Source organism: Acipenser ruthenus, chromosome 1 (assembly GCF_902713425.1).
Source record: "Acipenser ruthenus chromosome 1, fAciRut3.2 maternal haplotype, whole genome shotgun sequence".
Taxonomy (NCBI): Eukaryota; Metazoa; Chordata; class Actinopteri; order Acipenseriformes; family Acipenseridae; genus Acipenser; species Acipenser ruthenus.
Window position 1 is genome coordinate 37391359 of NC_081189.1, and position 18022 is coordinate 37409380.

Consider the following 18022-nt stretch of genomic DNA (forward strand, 5'->3'; position numbering starts at 1 on the left):
ATGTTGATGGATATTCTGAAGTTTTCATCCAGATATGACATATCATGCAATCCCACACCACCCATCGGATTGGTTAGAGGTAGAGTTGACGCAAGGGAAAATGTCTCAGCTGCAAAATATCGCTCATCTAGCGATATTTTGCCGTTTCAAAATTCTGCTGCAGCGATACTTTTCCGCCAAGTTATTTTTTGGTCAATGTGAGTTCAGTCTCATAGAAATAAACGGTGAGCGACATGCCTGGCGAAATACTGCTTTTTCCGCCCATGTTTGTCCCAGGCTCAAGGGAGGGTGTCTGAGAGAGTGAAACTGATAGACGTTACTTTGAGTTTTATTTTTATTTTGTCATGAACCCTGGCCTAAACAGAGATTTGTTGTTTAAACAGTACTGTGCAAAAGTTTTAGGCAGGTGTGAAAAAATGCTGTAAAGTAAGAATGCTTTCAAAAATAGACATGTTAATAGTTCATATTTATCAATTAACAAAATGCAAAGTGAGTGAACAGAAGAAAAATCTACATCAAATCAATATTTGGTGTGACCACCCTTTGCCTTCAAAACAGCATCAATTCTTCTAGGTACACTTGCACACAGTTTTTGAAGGAACTCGGCAGGTAGGTTGGCCCAAACATCTTGGAGAACTAACCACAGTTCTTCTGTGGATTTAGGCAGCCTCAGTTGCTTCTCTCTCTTCATGTAATCCCAGACAGACTCGATGATGTTGAGATCAGGGCTCTGTGGGGGCCATACCATCACTTCCAGGACTCCTTGTTCTTCTTTACGCTGAAGATAGTTCTTAATGACTTTCGCTGTATGTTTGGGGTCGTTGTCATGCTGCAGAATAAATTTGGGGCCAATCAGATGCCTCCCTGATGGTATTGCATGATGGATAAGTATCTGCCTTTACTTCTCAGCATTGAGCAGCATTGTACCAGGGTCCCACTGTTTTCTGCCAATTCTGAGCTGATGGCACTGCTGGACATCTTCCGATTGCGAAGGGAAGTAAGCATGATGTGTCTTTCATCTGCTGCAGTAAGTTTCCTTGGCCGACCACTGCATCTACGGTCCTCAACGTTGCCCGTTTCTTTGTGCTTCTTCAAAAGAGCTTGGACAGCACATCTGGAAACCCCTGTCTGCCTTGAAATTTCTGCCTGGGAGAGACCTTGCTGATGCAGTAGAACTACCTTGTGTCTTGTTGCTGTGCTCAGTCTTGCCATGGTGTATGACTTTTGACAGTAAACTGTCTTCAGCAACCTCACCTTGTTAGCTGAGTTTGGCTGTTCCTCACCCAGTTTTATTCATCCTACACAGCTGTTTCTGTTTCAGTTAATGATTGTGTTTCAACCTACATATTGAATTGATGATCATTAGCACCTGTTTGGTATAATTGTTTAATCATACACCTGACTATATGCCTACAAAATCCCTGACTTTGTGCAAGTGTACCTAGAAGAATTGATGCTGTTTTGAAGGCAAAGGGTGGTCACACCAAATATGGATTTGATTTAGATTTTTCTTCTGTTCACTCACTTTGCATTTAGTTAATTGATAAATATAATCTATTAACATGTCTATTTTTGAAATCATTCTTACTTTACAGCATTTTTCACACCTGCCTAAAACTTTTGCACAGTACTGTATATCGGTTCAAACAAATAATAAACTGGTATTATTTGCAATCCCACCTTGTCTCCCAAGTTCTGCTTCACTCGAACCTGACGAACGCTACAATATCTTCACTCTAGTGGTACACAATATTTTCAGAATCCACCTTGCAGACTGGTCTGATTTATTGTACACCGCTCAAAAAATGAATGGCACAAACACTATATATGGCAAAAATAAAACCATTAACATGCAGTCACCGGCTGCACGCTTAAGAGCATGTATCCCCATTCAGGCTTCAGATTTGATCATTGGTCAAGTAGCTGCCCAGGTGATAATACTGTTTGTTGTGGCAATAATAACAAAATTGTTTTGTTCCTTTTTTTTCTTGGGCCCAAATTGTGAAATGATATGTATCTAAAAGGAATACAACAGTTAAATGTTAATAAACTAGCAATAAAGACTAAGTTGTTATTTCATTTTCAAAATCAGGTACCATATTCTTTGATATATGGAAAGTAAGAATGCTGTTTACCAGAAATATGACTATACTGGGGATTTAACGTCAGTTTTCATAAAACATTAGTGTTGTGGAAATATTACACAATGATGGATGGATTTGATATCTTAAGCCAGCCTGCACCAGTGAGTGAAATTAAGTGCTCTCTTAAGAGCCTTAATATAATTCTGACAAAACATCATTACCAAAGGCACATTAAAGTTCAGAGACTTTGTAGTGTTATTCTGTCTAGGTATTAGACCAGAGAGAACAAAGTATAATCAAAACCTACATTTACAGGCTCTTGACATTTGCATTAAGCAGACAGCTCAATAAAATTGAATGCACTCAGTCTTTAGAGTTCATATTTCCTCGAAACAAGTTTTCTTTTTACCAATTTATTTTGTAAAGCAGAACATAAATAAATAATTATTAAATGTAACATGTAACAAAGTTTAATTTATATAAATAGAACATTACTTGGTTACATCAGGCAAGCTGTACAATAACCCACACAATTATAATAGTATAAGTCATTTGGTGGCTTGGAAATTGGAATTGGATATAGTACTTGAACTGAGTGCAAATACAGTACACCCTCGCTATAACGAACTTGTTGGGGTCCAAGCCTTTTGTTCGTTATATCGAGGGGTTCATTATAGCAAAACGACAATCAAAGTGAACAATAAACTGTTGGAGTAATGAGATGAGATTGTGAATAATTACATGTACCTGTTTGTCTCATGTATGCAGTATTCTGCCTTTGCTTTATCCTTATAAAACACAGTACAAAAAGCAAAAATCGAATTGAAGCTGACTTCTTATTCAAAATCAATCTGACATGAATCGTTTCAAGTGCACCAAATCTTAATCCAACATGCAAGAATCCCAAACTGACCTGAGCTCATCAGATCCTCAGGTTTTCTTTGGTTTTTGTTGTTTTTTCTTCAATCAATTTTGCTTTGCGACATGGTTGCTGAACAAGCTAAAAAAACAGTCCTTTTGACAACCTATTTTCATGACAGAGATATGCCTGCGTTACTCTTTTTTCAAATGTTTTTATAGTTTCCAGCTTTGTTGCAACATAAAAAGATTTTCATTTCAGAGGCATAGTTACACAGCGCGCGCTTTTTATTAAGACAAAAGAGTTGACTTCACTGCAGAGGTGGCACAGCCCGGGACGTTGACAGTGTGTGTTTATATGAACTTTTTTTGTTTTTTTTATTTGGGGTCCAGGGGCCAGGTTCATCATAGCCGAAGGTGTACTGTACTTGCATTATTTGAAGCACTGGTCACATCTTAAGCAGGATCACATTCATCCTGAATGGTCAAATTATTTATGATACACAAATAGGATGCGCAGAGTATCTAAAATATAAAATAATATCATATATATGGCAGGAGGTGATAATGCCAAATGGCTGGTTTCACAGATCACCTTACCTAAGGTAACATTAGGTAGTATGATTCGTGCTAAATCGGGGTCTGTGAAATCAGCTGTTAATGTCCTAAATGTAGACTTCCTATTTATTTGCATGCGTTGCAATACTTCTTTATATTCCACCAGTACACCTCTAAAGCTACAGCTCCTAACATCAGCTATCTAAATCAACCCTACCCTATGAGGGGATTTAGATGTCTAAGTACTGCATAAATAGCAAACCAACAGGATTGAAAACTAAAGGATTTACTTATATGGACATCAAATGCCATATTTGTCATCTTTGATTAATGATTTGTGGTGCACGTTTTGCTGGGGAGCTCAAATCTGTAATCGAAGACAACTTGTGTTAAATGTTTTTGCTTTATATGAATTTAATGAATTCTGTTTAATTAACACTTGAAAATGAATATAACTTGAATTGATAAAACGCATATAAAATAAGGTTGTATGTAAAGCTAAAGCCTGTATATAAAAGCAAAACAAAAACGTGTACTTACGGACATGTGTAGACCTTGCGGATGCCTTTGTGTTTAATGCGGTTATGTCGACAGAGGCTGTGTGAGGAACTGAAGGACTTGTCACACTGACGGCAGGGGTGCTTCTTCATTTGCTGAGTTTTAAGAGAAAGCACAAAACTGAGTACTGTAAACATGCATTACTGCAAGACCAATCATGAATAACTGCTTCTAGAACAGTTGAAAGTACTTTGAAATGTTTAAACCATTTGATCCATCAATTCATTCTGCATTGGCAGTAACTTAATATAATTGTATATATTCCATGTCAAGCGGACTAAAATTCATGAAGTTGGTGGCTATAAAAGGTTAATGCATATAATAAAATACAAAATGAGTGTTGTGCTGTAAAAATGTCCCCACCTTTCCATGCTCTCGCCTCATGTGAGATACGTAGACTTCTCGCTGCGTGAATAACCTGTCGCATTCCCGGCACATCCACCCAGGGTTATTTGCTTTCTTGGGAGAAGTAGGTATAGTTGCAGTTTTCTTTAGAGATGCTGGAGGTTTCTTGTCAGCCTTTTCAGTCCCATTGACAGGACTCACATCCTTGTTGATCTGGCTGGTGGTAATTGGGTTTGTTGGCTTGATGGTTAGGGGCAAGTTTATACCCAAGTTTGGAGGACCCTCAATTGATTTTAGCGTGCCGTGCATAGTCTGTGTTTAAAAGATAAAGACATGAATTGAAAATATTGTATTTATTATAGGTATTAAAGCATTTTTACATTAAGGTACAATGCTTAATATTTTAATAATACTAATAGAAGTTGCAAAAGAACATTACAACAGGCAGTCATTTTGCCTAGACATCTACACTTAGAAATGTGATTCTGGTTAATGCTCAGTAGTTGTGCACTTAGTAATTAAAGGTCATTAAATCACTTGACTGCTACTAAGTCGCATACAATTTTTCAATTTCAATGTCAGTAACTCGTTTGGCATGAAGCTTGTATATAACCCTGCAAATATGAAGTCACTACCTCAAATGGTTCTGAGATACAAGGCTTTGACTCTTTGGTGGCAGCAGCTTTGCAGAAAACATTTTTAAAAAACCCTGTCAGAAAAAACGGTAATTCATGTTTGTTGTACAACACCCACGACTGAACCTGACCTAGAGAATCGCAGAATACACCTGTCCACCTGTATAAAGCTAATATCTCAAAGCATTATGGCTATTCTCCAGAAACCAAAAAGTCACATGGCAGCCATCTTAGATCACAGGTCAAAGTGAAGCAACTACATCTAGATTTTTCAGTTTCCAAAATACTGACAATTTAAAGTTGTCAGCTTAAATGGTTTGTGTGATTTTAGCAGTAGTAGGTGTGTCAGCGGCAATGGGTTGATGAACTCATACAAGGTTCTTAATTATAGTCAACACCATGACATTCATCCACTGTAGGTAAAAATGTAAGTTTAACATATAGACAGATAGGCGGGTGGACACTTGCCCTAAGGAATGTCCAAACCAGGTTTCTTCAAAATTGAACAAACACTAATATATGTAAATTACAACAATTTAGTGAATACTATCCCAGCATTTTCATGACTATATGCCCTCAACCCACCTTTGTTAATTTTATTCTGTATTAAAAAGTGTGCAGATTCTCATTATTCTTGTTTCCTCCTTAATTAGGCCCGGAAGGGGGTTGTTGATTCTTTTAAGATGTTTAACTAACATTACAAAATAAAGTATAATACCTTTATATGATCCAGCATAAGCTGCTTCTGTGCATATCGCATTGAACAGTCAGGGCACTTGAAGACAGACACCTTCTGATTAGTTATGTGTTGATCAAAGTGGGAATACAACAAAGCCTGCTGAGTAAACACGGTGTCACACATTGAGCACTTGTATATTAACCTGTAGGCAGAAAAGACAAACACACAGGGGTTATTAATGATGGAAAATAAGGAACACATGAATAAAAAGACTGCTCTACCAAAATACAGATATGTAGAAAACAAGAGCTTTAAGAATTAAATCAGAAACAAAAGGCAAATGCTTCACAGCATGTTCTGCATCAATTAATTACAGAAGAAGTCTTTACTATGAATTGTGGAGCTCCTATGTGCAACATAGTGGTTTCTTGCTAGTTTTTTTTAACAGATGCTAAAATGTTAATGATGTAAAATGTTTCTTAGTCACAAGATATTAGATGACAAAACAAAGAGGATAAAAGGTTCATTCACAGAAAGGAAATTACATTCAGTTTAAAGCCTACCAGATAACACAATTAAGACCCTAACAGCCAAAATGTCAATGGAAACTGCACTGTAGAATTAGTTTTCAATGGTTATCCAATTACTTTAATTTAAAACAGATCAAATAGTAAAATCTGCACTGTATTTGAAAAAATACAAGTCACTCACTTTGTTTCTCATTTTACAGTAGTTTAATTTCAGTTTACCAAATTAAAATACAATCAATTCTCATTAAAATGAACTCGGATTAAACAAATGTTCTGATACTACAAATTTTCTGCATGGTCCCGGCCAAATTTAGCAGTCGCTTATTGTAAAATGACTTCTTATAATCCACTTAACACAAATTTCCTGTTTGTGCAAATTATTTTGGAGCCCCACCAGGGAAGAAAAAATCAGAATAAACCAAATTGCCTTAGTTCGAACGGCAAAGTGTAAAGGATATTGGGAAATGTATTAACTAGCATCCAGATTATCGCCTCTGTACTGTATTTTAGGGCTGTTTAGGGGCTACTGATCCTGTGATGCATTTTGTGTTGCCATTGTGCATCCATGTCATTTCAAGGAAATAGTGAAAAAAAACTTGCATGATCCTTTAACACCATTGGAGGTGTTAAAAGTGGTGGATAATGCACCAGGAATTCACAAGGAAAAGACAGATGTTGCTACATATTTCAACATTCAAGCTCAACCACTCTGAAAAACCGGTATATAATAATACAGGCCTATGAAACAAGTAATCAGCGTGTCCGATTTGCTCAATACCCTGATGTTGAGGACTCCTTGCATTGTGGTTTAAAAATCCCCTGATCAGAATGGGACATGCAGGTTTCAAGTGCAGTTCATTTGCAATGTACCGGTATACTTTTAAATATTCACTGACAACCACATTTTCAATAAAATGCATAGTACTTTTAAAAGTATAATACTTTTCAATGTACTGTAATTTAAATCTGATTACAACGTTACTAAAAAACTAACAGTATGCATTTGGTTACACTCCTGACAATTACTGATAAGACTAATGTTGTTGCTGGTCCCTTGAAATTCATATTAATGAGAGTTGACTGCATCTACAAAATTAGGTACTATACAAGACATTGGCAGTTTTAAAACCTATTGCATGTTTGTAATTCCATAGTTTGAGATCTGTTATATGATATTAGTTAAATTTAAAAATTGTACATGTTCCAGTTCTGTAGAAACAGCCAGGGAAGAAATGTATTTTACAAATAACTTCTCCAGGCTGTGCGGTCACTATCAAAACAAAGTTTTCTTGACGTTGATTGATTTTTCTACAGTCTGTACACATACATCTATAGTGGTAAGAATTTTTTCCTGATCCAAAGTTATTCCTTGGCTTGAATTGCATTCATGGCATAAAGTTGCCTGTGCAACTTCAGGATGAACTGAGAGGGAGTTTACATTTTGTTTCCCCAAATTAAACAGTTGTATTACTTACTTGGGTTCCCCTATTTTGATTCCAGGGTGTTGTGTGTAGGCATGTGAGTGGGTGCCTGGTGCTGATTTAAATGCCATTGGACAGATAGGACATTTATAGAATATTTCACAGTGAGAGCCCTGGATGTGAGACTTGAGGGCAGACACGTCAGAATAGATGACACTGCAATGTACACAGCTGCAGGAGAAAAACAATAGAAAACGTTTAAGCACTTCTTTCATCATCAGTCAAGGAACACAATCTGCAGTACCATCCCTTAAGTAAAGGAATACAAAAACCAATAAAATATATACTGTAAAAGTGAAGCTATATGATTTATTAAATGGTTAAACACATAATATGCAGGCTGATGAGTCATATTTAACTTTTGTTAAAATAAATAAATAAATAAATAAATAAAAATCATTAGCTTTCAGGATGACATTTTTTAGCCATGTAGTGTTTATTTATTGAGCAATTTATAAAAATTAAGTTTGCTTATTTGTCAAAACCTGGGTGACAGACAGAGACTGCAAAGGGTCATGCTATATTGCTAGTTTTCAGTTATGATGGGGTGGATGGTTGTCAATGCAGGGAGAAATATTGACTATGAAAGAGGAGACTCCATATTTGTATTGTATTCCTTTTTTTCTTACTAAAACGAGTTTAATATTAGTTTGCCAGTGTTCCTTTTGGTGGAGTTAATGAATGTTGGCTATTCCTGAAAGAAAAGAAGGGAAGACATTGGGACCATATGCATAAAAGATGGTGGTTAAAAAAAAAATAAATACTGGGCAGTATTTAACACCGATTTATAAAACTACTGCCGGGTTATTTTACCGGCCAGTAATGGATTTAGATGTGATTTACCGTCACGGATTGTTAGCAAGAGGTGTTATGTAACCAGTTGTCAGAGGTATACAAATGAGCTGTGTCCCCTACTTAAGACGTCAAAGACCGTCACGTTATGGCTATGGAACATGTCTGGAGACGGGCGGGTTGTGAGAAATATGTCGAAGTCAGGTTTAAAAATAGTAATAATTGCACACACAGCTGCTGGATGCGAGTGCGAGGTTTGGTTAGGGGCAGTATACGCTTTTTGATTTAAAAAAATAAATAAAAAATTATATAGCTTATATGCATGCCTTCCTGAAAAAGAACTGTAACCACAAGAAATGTAATTTGTTTTCACAGTTATAAACTTGCATGATCCTTATAGACATTATATTTTACGTTTGTAAAATATAATAAATCTAAAGTATATAATATAAAGTAAAGTATATAAATCTAAGTACTAGCTTTTTGCTCACGGCAGTGATGAATATACTGTAATATTGAGCGAAACTCAGGAGCCAGGCGACCGCAGCAAGATCTTGTTCGCAAAACAGCAAACTTTACTGTCATGGGGTCATGACTCGATCACACACTCCCGACCCAACAGGTGCACCTGTTCACATGCACTTAGGACATAGAAAAAACACAGAACACAAAACGATACATCACTGTGAACAGGCTGCCTTCGTGGTGACGTCAGGCCGGGAAGAGAATAGCACACACAGAGACATAACTGTAGGGTATGAAAGCACTATGGCGCATTTTAATTATAAATAAAAAGATTGAACAAAACAGAAACATTTTACAAAACAAAATGGCTCGCTGGTCAAAACAAACAGACAAAATACAAAACAAAGGGAACACTAACTCAAACAAGTATCATGCTAGTTTACAGCCAGCACGAGTAGCAATTATTTACTTTCAGTATCTGTTCTTACTTGTCTCTTTCCTCCTCTGGACAACCCACCCCGTTCAGCCAAAGCTGCAGGTTTTTATATTGTGGCAGAAGGATTAACTGGCTATTAATTACCTAGTTTATCCCTCTGCCACATTCGGCACAGGGTTTCTCACATGCATGGTCAACAGCCAGTTTGTCAATAATCACTTGCTGTTAACCACGCATTCTCACGATTTTATCTGGATGGGGCATTTTAACCCCATCTAGGCTGTAAACAATAACAAAATGGTGTGTTTTTCAACACAAACAATACATTTAAAATAATAATACAACAAATAATATAATACACACAGGGGCGGCATGTACCCCATCACACTTCTCCCCCCTTGAGCACAGCACACATGGCCTCAAAGACCACCTCCCCCATTAAAAACCCAAAAGTCTTGGTCAAGGTCCTAGGCCAGGAATGGAGGCATCACTGGACCCACGGGCGGCAATGTTGTCAGTGTCAATGCTGTCAGTGGAAATGCTGACAGTAGGGCAAGGTCTTCCTCCAGTGGCCCAGCTTGCAGTGGAAAGGCTGACAGCAGGGTGGCACACTCCGGCAGCGGAAATGCTGCTAAGGGCAACGACGACAGTAGCAATGCAGACAACAGAAATGCTGTCATTAGATGTGCTGTCAGCAGACATGCTGACAGCACCCTGGCTGGCTCCTCCAGCCGGGGCAATCCTGGCAGTGGCAATGTTGACAGTGTCAACGCTGGCAGTGGTAATGCTAACAGCGGTAAGGCTGGCTCCCCCAGCATAGGCGGTCCTGGCAGAGGAAATGCTGAAAATGACAATGCTATCAGCGGCAAGGCTAACAGCGACCATGCTGACAGCGGCAAGGCTGGCTCCTCCAGCACAGGCAGTTGTGGCAGCAGACATGCTGCCAATGGCAACTCTGGTAGCAGCAAACGACCCCCAGGCGGAGACGAACGGGTCTCCTCGGGCGATGGCGGTGGCGCTGACAGTGGTAAGGATGCCCTCAGTGTGGGACACTCCGGCATGCACTCAGAAGCCTGTAGCCTGGTGAGCAAGTCCGAGGGCGAACTTGAGTTTGGCAGGGGAGAGTGTAGCGTGCGTGGGGGTAAGGGGTCAGGGCTGGTAGGTGACGCAATTAAATATGAAGACATAAGCCCGATACCAGCTTTTGCAGGGAGCCAGCTTTTTTGTACAGCAGTATAGGTGCTATGCTTCAGAGTGGGAGATTCCGGGTTCGCGTCCCACCTCCTCCTGCTAGAAGCCCCTTCCTGCAGGAACTGCGGTTCGCCACAAACACATAACACTTAGTACAGATTGCTACAATACTGTAGGAGCAAAAAATAATTAGTATTTTTTTTTTCTGCAAAACTCGCCAACATCAGAATCCTAAGCATGCACTGAGTTTGTAACTTTCATTAATAGCAGTTTGACGCTTCAGTACATGTTAGTTCTCCACAAAGATGAATAATTGTTCTCCTGTTAAGTTAATACCTGCTATGAATCACATCATCAGAGTAATCCTCTTATTGTATTACTTGTATTGTAACGCTTGAAATGTTTTTGCTTACGATTGTAAGTCGCCCTGGATAAGGGCGTCTGCTAAGAAATAAATAATAATAATAATAATAATCCAGAGGGAAGTCTCAGCTGAAATCTGCATTGTCTTCTCACTCTTCTGGGAGGATCATTTTCCAATATACACTGCTGTGCAAAAATCTTAGACGTGTTGCATTTTTCTACTCTGATGCATTATGAGCATCAACAATTTACTCAAAGCCTCCACTAGTGTTTCTACTATTATAACAACCTTGACTTGCATAAAGAAGGAAAAAACATTGAGTGAAATAGCTCACTCGATTCTAAAGGTATGGTATCCGAAGCGTAATCAACAAGTACAGAGAAACATCATCTGTAATTGACAAACCCAGGACTGGAAGACCCAAAAAGCTGTCTAACAAGGATGAGCAATACTTGAAGATAATATCCTTAATCATAAGGAGGGTTTACCTTCATTTTATGTTCAGCATCATGACAGTGGCAGTACAGTTAGGCTGTAATGACCACACCCTCTATAGCTGCTGCTCAAGCTGACAGAGCTGATGGCACATACGCTCTGTATGGGTAACAGAATGTTACTAGCAAAAATACATTGTTAACACTGATATATAATGCCCATATAATTTTGCAACTGGGAAAAGAGCCAGACACGGAACAAATGTCCATAAATAACCAATTTAAAGGGTTTGGTCTATAAGAACTTGAGTGCAACCCTGACGCTTCAAGTTCATGCCTTATCTTGTGTAACCGACCACTGTCACCCCTCTGTGGAAAACAATAAAATAGTCAACCATGTATGTGGTGTAAGAAAATCTCCCTTCATCAGCCGAACCCACAACTAACAATATTTTATTAATGCATTCATACTCTCCCTTTTGCTAATCTTAGATCACACCAAGGGAATAACCTCTACTTACAACCACTGCACACTGTATGGGCCAACTCCAACCTCCCACAACTGCACCATTGTCATCCCTTCCTATCAGTGTAGTCAGATAGCAGTGTTTACTGTGTTAGTTGCAGAACAATAATCACAAGTAACTTGTTAATTTCTCATCATGCACGGCATAAAGATGGTAGGAACATAGGATTCCAGGCAGTGACCTCTATTTGTGACCTTCCTCAAGTGTTACACATGGTTATGGTTCTAAAAGGACTACCACACTCACCGGTACCCCACTCTGCGGGTGTAGTGCAGACAGCTCTTGGTTACATGAGTCTGGAAGTGGACAGACCTGCAGATTGCTCCACATTCAGGACAAGTATAGGGAGATTTGTGTTGATGAATTCTCTGGTGTGAAGCGAAGCTGCATTGATTTGGAAGCAGCATCTGACAGACATTACAAGTTTTCTGTGGAGAAAATACATTATAAAATCAGTTAAATAAAACAAATCAGGGAGACATACAATATAATCACCCAATGTCTGAAGCCTGCTTTCCACCTTGCCATTCTATGGACTATACAGGAAAGCTCCTGTTACCACCTAAAGCAAAATGATGCAACATGATTCCCTGACTTCAATTACTCAAGTGAGCTCTTTTGAGCAACATGTCACATTAGATGATGCTTTTGTGTAGAGGACAAGAACAAATGTAGACCCCCAAAATATCATTATTATTGCATAAAACAAACTAAAAAAAACTGAACTCCATGTCAAAAGGTACAGGGCTGGGGGAATACAATGTAGAAGGCATGTCATGGGACAGAAACTAGCGACTAGATATTATGCAATTTCTACTCATTTCCCTGAGATTAAGAAGACAGAGCTATCAGTTACTTAAACATGTGTAAGTCAGAAATAGAAAATGGTTTCTGTTTTCCAAACAGTAAAGCTGCTTTCAAAAGCAGTTGCGTTAAAGGTTGGCTTAAAGTGAATACCAGTAATTTTGTTTGTAAAGTATATACAGAGGTGGCAATTTGTCTGAGGCTGAGGCTGAGTGTACTCACAAACATACACCATTCTCAAAATGAATGAGCCGTCACTGTTCTATTGAGCCTCACTATGCTTGAAGAGTAAGTAGCGAGGCTCTGAAAAATATATCGTTATACATCCCGTAAGTTGTCAGGATATTAACAATGAAAAGAAAAAATGACAGGTACGTTATTTAGAGTCGTAGTAACACATGGGGATGTATAATGCTGTATTTTTCAGACCCACACTACTTACTCTAAGTTCATTTTTTTTAAATGATGCAGTTTTATGGTAATAGAAAATAAAACACAGGAACAAACTATACACATGAAACAGAAAATGAAATTGTCAACAGTTACCGTGTGAGTCTTTCTTGTCTATTTTATTCTGTGTTATTATTGGGTATTTTAAAACACATTAAGCTGCCATGTGGTATAGGCCTATTTTAAGTAAGTGCATGTTCTGCTTGAAGACTCAATTCAGAGTTACAGTACTCTGGTTTGTACTAACTCATCTCTAAACAGGAACCCCTTTGTTTCCATTTTCAAAATGTTTATGTAGGTTAATTTTACTTGAACAGTCATACACCCAAACATGACATTTTGCGGAATCCATGCACCTGTAGAGAAAATTAATAATAACCTTAACTTAGATAAAAGGTGTGCCGCTCTTGATTAAGGAAGCAGCAAATGGTAAACAGAGACTCAAAGAGCAATACAAATCTTTGAACTACAGCAGAATTGAAAACACCCTGAGAACACACAGGGGGCTGTAAAAAACATGTTTGTATAATCTGAAGCAACTGAGAGCCAAGGGGATGGCAGTGAAAAGGGTGTAGGTGAAATCTGGTGTATAAATATGGGACATCCCAAACTGCAGTTACAGTCATCCATAACCTCCAGTGCTAACCTAACCTCCAATGGAGAGGTGAATATACTTATCTAACCATTGTTTAAAAGCTAGTTAACTACTTCCATTCACCTAGAATTAGTCTGCAAAGTGTACGTTAATCTGTATTATTTGGAACCAATGAATTCTGTCGGAATATTCTGTCTAAATTCTGTTTAATAAAGTGCATGTCAATCGTAAGTCATTTTAATCATGATAATACTTTATTAATAAATTGCTATGTTTAGGAGAATACATATTGCAGGCATAAGATAAAATTAATAAACATAGTCAATTAAACCTTACACAAGCAATATATTTAGAGTCAAATATTGAAGCTTCCTATAATTAATAATAAAAAAAAACCCTGACAAGGCAAGATTTGGAGGTGTGCATGTCTCAAACACGGGTGATTCTCCAAAGATATTTACTCTCCTACTTGACATGCTTTTTGTATCATGCTATTGTTAAGGAACACATTTGTAAACTGTGTACTGTATGTAATGCCTGCTAGAAAATGTAAATGCAATATGTTCTTCAGCCACAAAGTGTATCTTAGCAGTCAGATGTAATCAGTCTATCTACCACCTTTTACAGACTGTGAATCCTTACAAATGTTATCTTCATTTGGCCACCTGTGGGTATCTCTTATTTAAATAATGTAGCTATTTCCCCCCAATATGGACTTGTTTTGTATGATTGTTAGATTCATACGAGTCATGTTAGCATATATCTGGCTTAATAAAAAAATAAAACAAATAAACAAGAATTCTAACACATAAAGTTACTTGTTTAAAAAAGTGTGCAATATACAAATTTAATAAGGTGGGATGCATTAGGGACACAAGTTCTTAAAACAATAACAGAGTCAATTACTACTGTGCTCCATCTCTACTCCTGCCTTACACATAAAAAAGTCAAATACTGAAAACAGTGTGGTAATGAACAGCTCTTATACAGTAAAGTATATTGCATGTACAATTTACTGTTATAAAACTGTGATTTAGCTACATTCATAAATAACTGTGAAACAACTAGAGAGAATTGCATTACTAAGAAACAACAGTGTATATAAGAGCTTAAGAATAGTAAACAAAAGCCCTAGCTTTAAATAAAAAAACAAACTGAACAGGAAATTCTGCTTGTTTTATGTTTAACCAAACTATAAAGCGTAAGTAGCTGTGCTTCAAATGTCTCTTGTTTTTCTATCTCCTTACATTTTTATGATGCTGCATCATTCTGAGTAGTTCTTATTGCCTTACTCAAATACAATGCTAAGGTGCTTTCACTATGAGATCAGGAGCTGCTCTTCAGTTATATTGCCTGCAATAGACATAGGTAATGTGAAATCAGCCAAAAGCCTTAAGCATCAGCACCAGCACTGTAGCAAAAAAAAACAAAAAAAAAAAACAACTGGCAGAAAAACATCAGGGAGATTTGAGCCAAAGTAGCAGATGACTACAGTATATGATGCTGGCTCTTGCTTCAATAAAGACACTGTGGGTGATCTAGCCTAAGTTACACTGCATGCAACAAGAAGAGAAGACAAGAAAAAGCACCTTAACAATGACAAGGACAAAAAATAAACATACAGTATTCGAGTAATTGTAATAATAATTAAAAAAAAAAAACACTCAGAATGGATTGCAAACATCAAAAAGTTAAGGAAACAAAACGAAATTAAACAAACTGCTCTTTAACTTTGTTAAGATTTGCAAACAGTTACCATCAGAATAAACACTGGACAATCTATGCAAGCTGCACATACCTGTCCACTTGATTCTACAGCTTGCTGGTAATGCATTGCGAGCGAGGCTTCGTCTCGGAACACCTCGCTGCATTCTAAACACTTAAGGCTATGTCTGCACAGTTTGGATGGATCCTCATCGAGCGGCATGGCTGGGACCACTGGGGCACTGGAGGGAGCTGATATAACAGTGCTAAGGGCAGCAGCTACAGTTTTTGCCACTGCGTTTACAGTTGTTGTGGGATTATGTATAGCTGTTGTGGCAACGACAGAAGTGGGGAAGGGGGAGGCGATCATCTGGTCAGCTGGTATGGGCTTCAAGATCAAGTGGGAGCACTGCATAACCACACCTTTGTCTTTGTGTCCACGGGCATGAGAAAGAAGGCTGCACTTGTTGTAGAAAACGAGGTTCTTAGCACAGTGGTTGCATGTCACCTCTATGCGGACGCTCCTCCTGTCATAGTGCTGAGTCAGGCTTTTCTCCAAGGCAAAAGAGTCTCCACATTCTAAACATTTATAACCACGGAAGGGTATGGCAATACCAGCAGCAGAGGGAGGGCTGAGGTTTGGAACGTAAACGGGGACTGGGTTAATGCTGCTTAGAACCTTGTTGAATGCCTCCACCACTGAGCTCTGGGAGCTTGCCAGCACCTGGACCCTGGACACTTTCTTAGCTGTCGGTGTAGAAATCATGGCTTGCTTTATTGGCTGCTGTGGTTTGGAGAGCACTTGACGGAGTTCTGAGGTGGTTGTAGACGTCTGAGGCAGGAGGTTGAGATTCGCAAGATGGACAGTCTTTGGCACAAGTTTGGCATTGGCGAGGCTGGAGGCAGGTACAACCACCGTTTGCTGCTGGATCGCATTGGCAGCTTTCAAGATGGCGCTGCTGGCACTCTGAACAGAAGTGGCTGGAATCACTGTGGCTTTCACCATAGTATTGTTGGCCAGTTTCAGATTAATCACCTGGGAACCTGCAGTTTTAACTGCCGAGACAGGAAGAAACGCGGTGGCTACTGGTTTAATGGTCACCTGCTTGGAAGTCATTTCGGTGGTTGAACTGGCAGTGGTGGCCACCACTGTGGTCTGCACAGTTCTAGATGGAGATGAAAAGACAGTTGTGGATGTTGCCGATGACAAAATGGAAGAGACTACAATGGAGGATGCCTGATTAAGGCCCCTTTTACAGACTTCACGGTTCAAGTCTGGCAGTACACTTGTGACTGTCCTCTTGATTTGTCCCGAGGATGTTTTTATTGTTTTAATGCGGACTTTAGGGATAGCGGGTGTGGAGCCAGCAAGGGAGGATGGAGAACCTTTACTACTGCCTTCGCTTGAAACACTGCTGGGGCTGTCAGGCTGCTTTGTAAATAGTTTTTTTGATGTCTCAATGGGGCTTTGAGGGTTCATGGGCTTGTTGATGACCCTCAGGCTCTCTTTTATTTCCTTTGGTGAGTCACTAGGGCTAGACTGAGGCCGAGGGACAGTATCCAGGGTGGCTTTCTTTGCACTAAGAGCAGCAATAGCAGCGATGCAGGAGGAAAGCTTTGCTGATGATTTGGATTTAGCCTGTGACGTGCAAGCCACATTTACTCCAGTTTTTTCTACACTTCCCTTCACATCCTGTGGCTTTTGAGCGCTCTCTTTGAGATTCTCTTCAGTCTTGCTTGCCTTCGGTTGTTCATACATGCTTAAATTGACCAAGTTTTTGTTGTTTTCCCTTTTCATCGTTTTTACCTTGTTGTGTTCATTGTTCTGCGCTGGTTTGGCCAAGCTGTCCCCTCCTAACCCTTTTGGTCTGTCTTGCTCTTGCTTACTCACAAATCCTGTGAGCGGGTTGGCTCGGTAACAAGGCCTGCTTACCTGCTTGTCTGGTGGATCATCGACTTCGATCTTATCATCATCATCATCATCAAATTCCTCTGCGCTTGAGATGGGGCTGAACTGGTTGAAAGAAGACTCTTTGGTTACCACGCCATGACCCTCCCCCTTTAGGGACTTCCCTGGATCTTTAGTGTAGCGATCAATGGAAGACATGGCCACGAAACCATTATGAAGTCCATTCCCTGTGGAGTGATTTTCCTTTTCCGCGCCCACTGGCTCAGTCGCATCGACATTTCTGATGTTTTTGACAATGACACTGACCCCAACGTCAGGCACAGGTGGGACATGGGAATCCTCCTCCACATGAACACTGTGTTTGATTTGCCCTTCATGGTCGTCATGCCCAGACTCAATAGCCGCTTTAGGATCAACCATGTCTGGGATATCAAAGGCTGCAAGAAGGTCATCGAAGTCTGGGGTCTTCATATCCCCCATGATCCTAATCGTAGTATAGCACAAATCTGTATGACAGAGGGGGGAGGGGAGGAAATAAAAAAAGTGCAATTAGCTTAAAAATCCCTCCTTTTTGTGCATTTGATTACAAATTGTATATAGATATTAAAATAACATAAAACTGC

At 39.1% G+C, this 18022-nt stretch overlaps 1 protein-coding gene across 7 annotated transcripts in view; it reads right to left on the reverse strand.

Annotated features, from left to right (window-relative positions):
• Positions 1–18022, reverse strand: part of LOC117972772 (zinc finger protein 532-like) — a 45149-nt gene that overhangs the window by 4352 nt on the left and 22775 nt on the right. For all 7 annotated transcript variants that reach the window (XM_059024710.1, XM_059024705.1, XM_059024708.1 and 4 more), the window contains 6 exons: positions 15585–17905; positions 12184–12365; positions 7723–7899; positions 5757–5919; positions 4422–4715; positions 4041–4153 (listed from right to left, as the gene is read on the reverse strand). In XM_059024710.1, coding sequence (XP_058880693.1) covers positions 4041–4153; positions 4422–4715; positions 5757–5919; positions 7723–7899; positions 12184–12365; positions 15585–17879 — 3224 coding nt within the window. In that variant the 5' untranslated portion in view covers positions 17880–17905. The remainder of the gene's footprint in view (positions 1–4040; positions 4154–4421; positions 4716–5756; positions 5920–7722; positions 7900–12183; positions 12366–15584; positions 17906–18022) is intronic.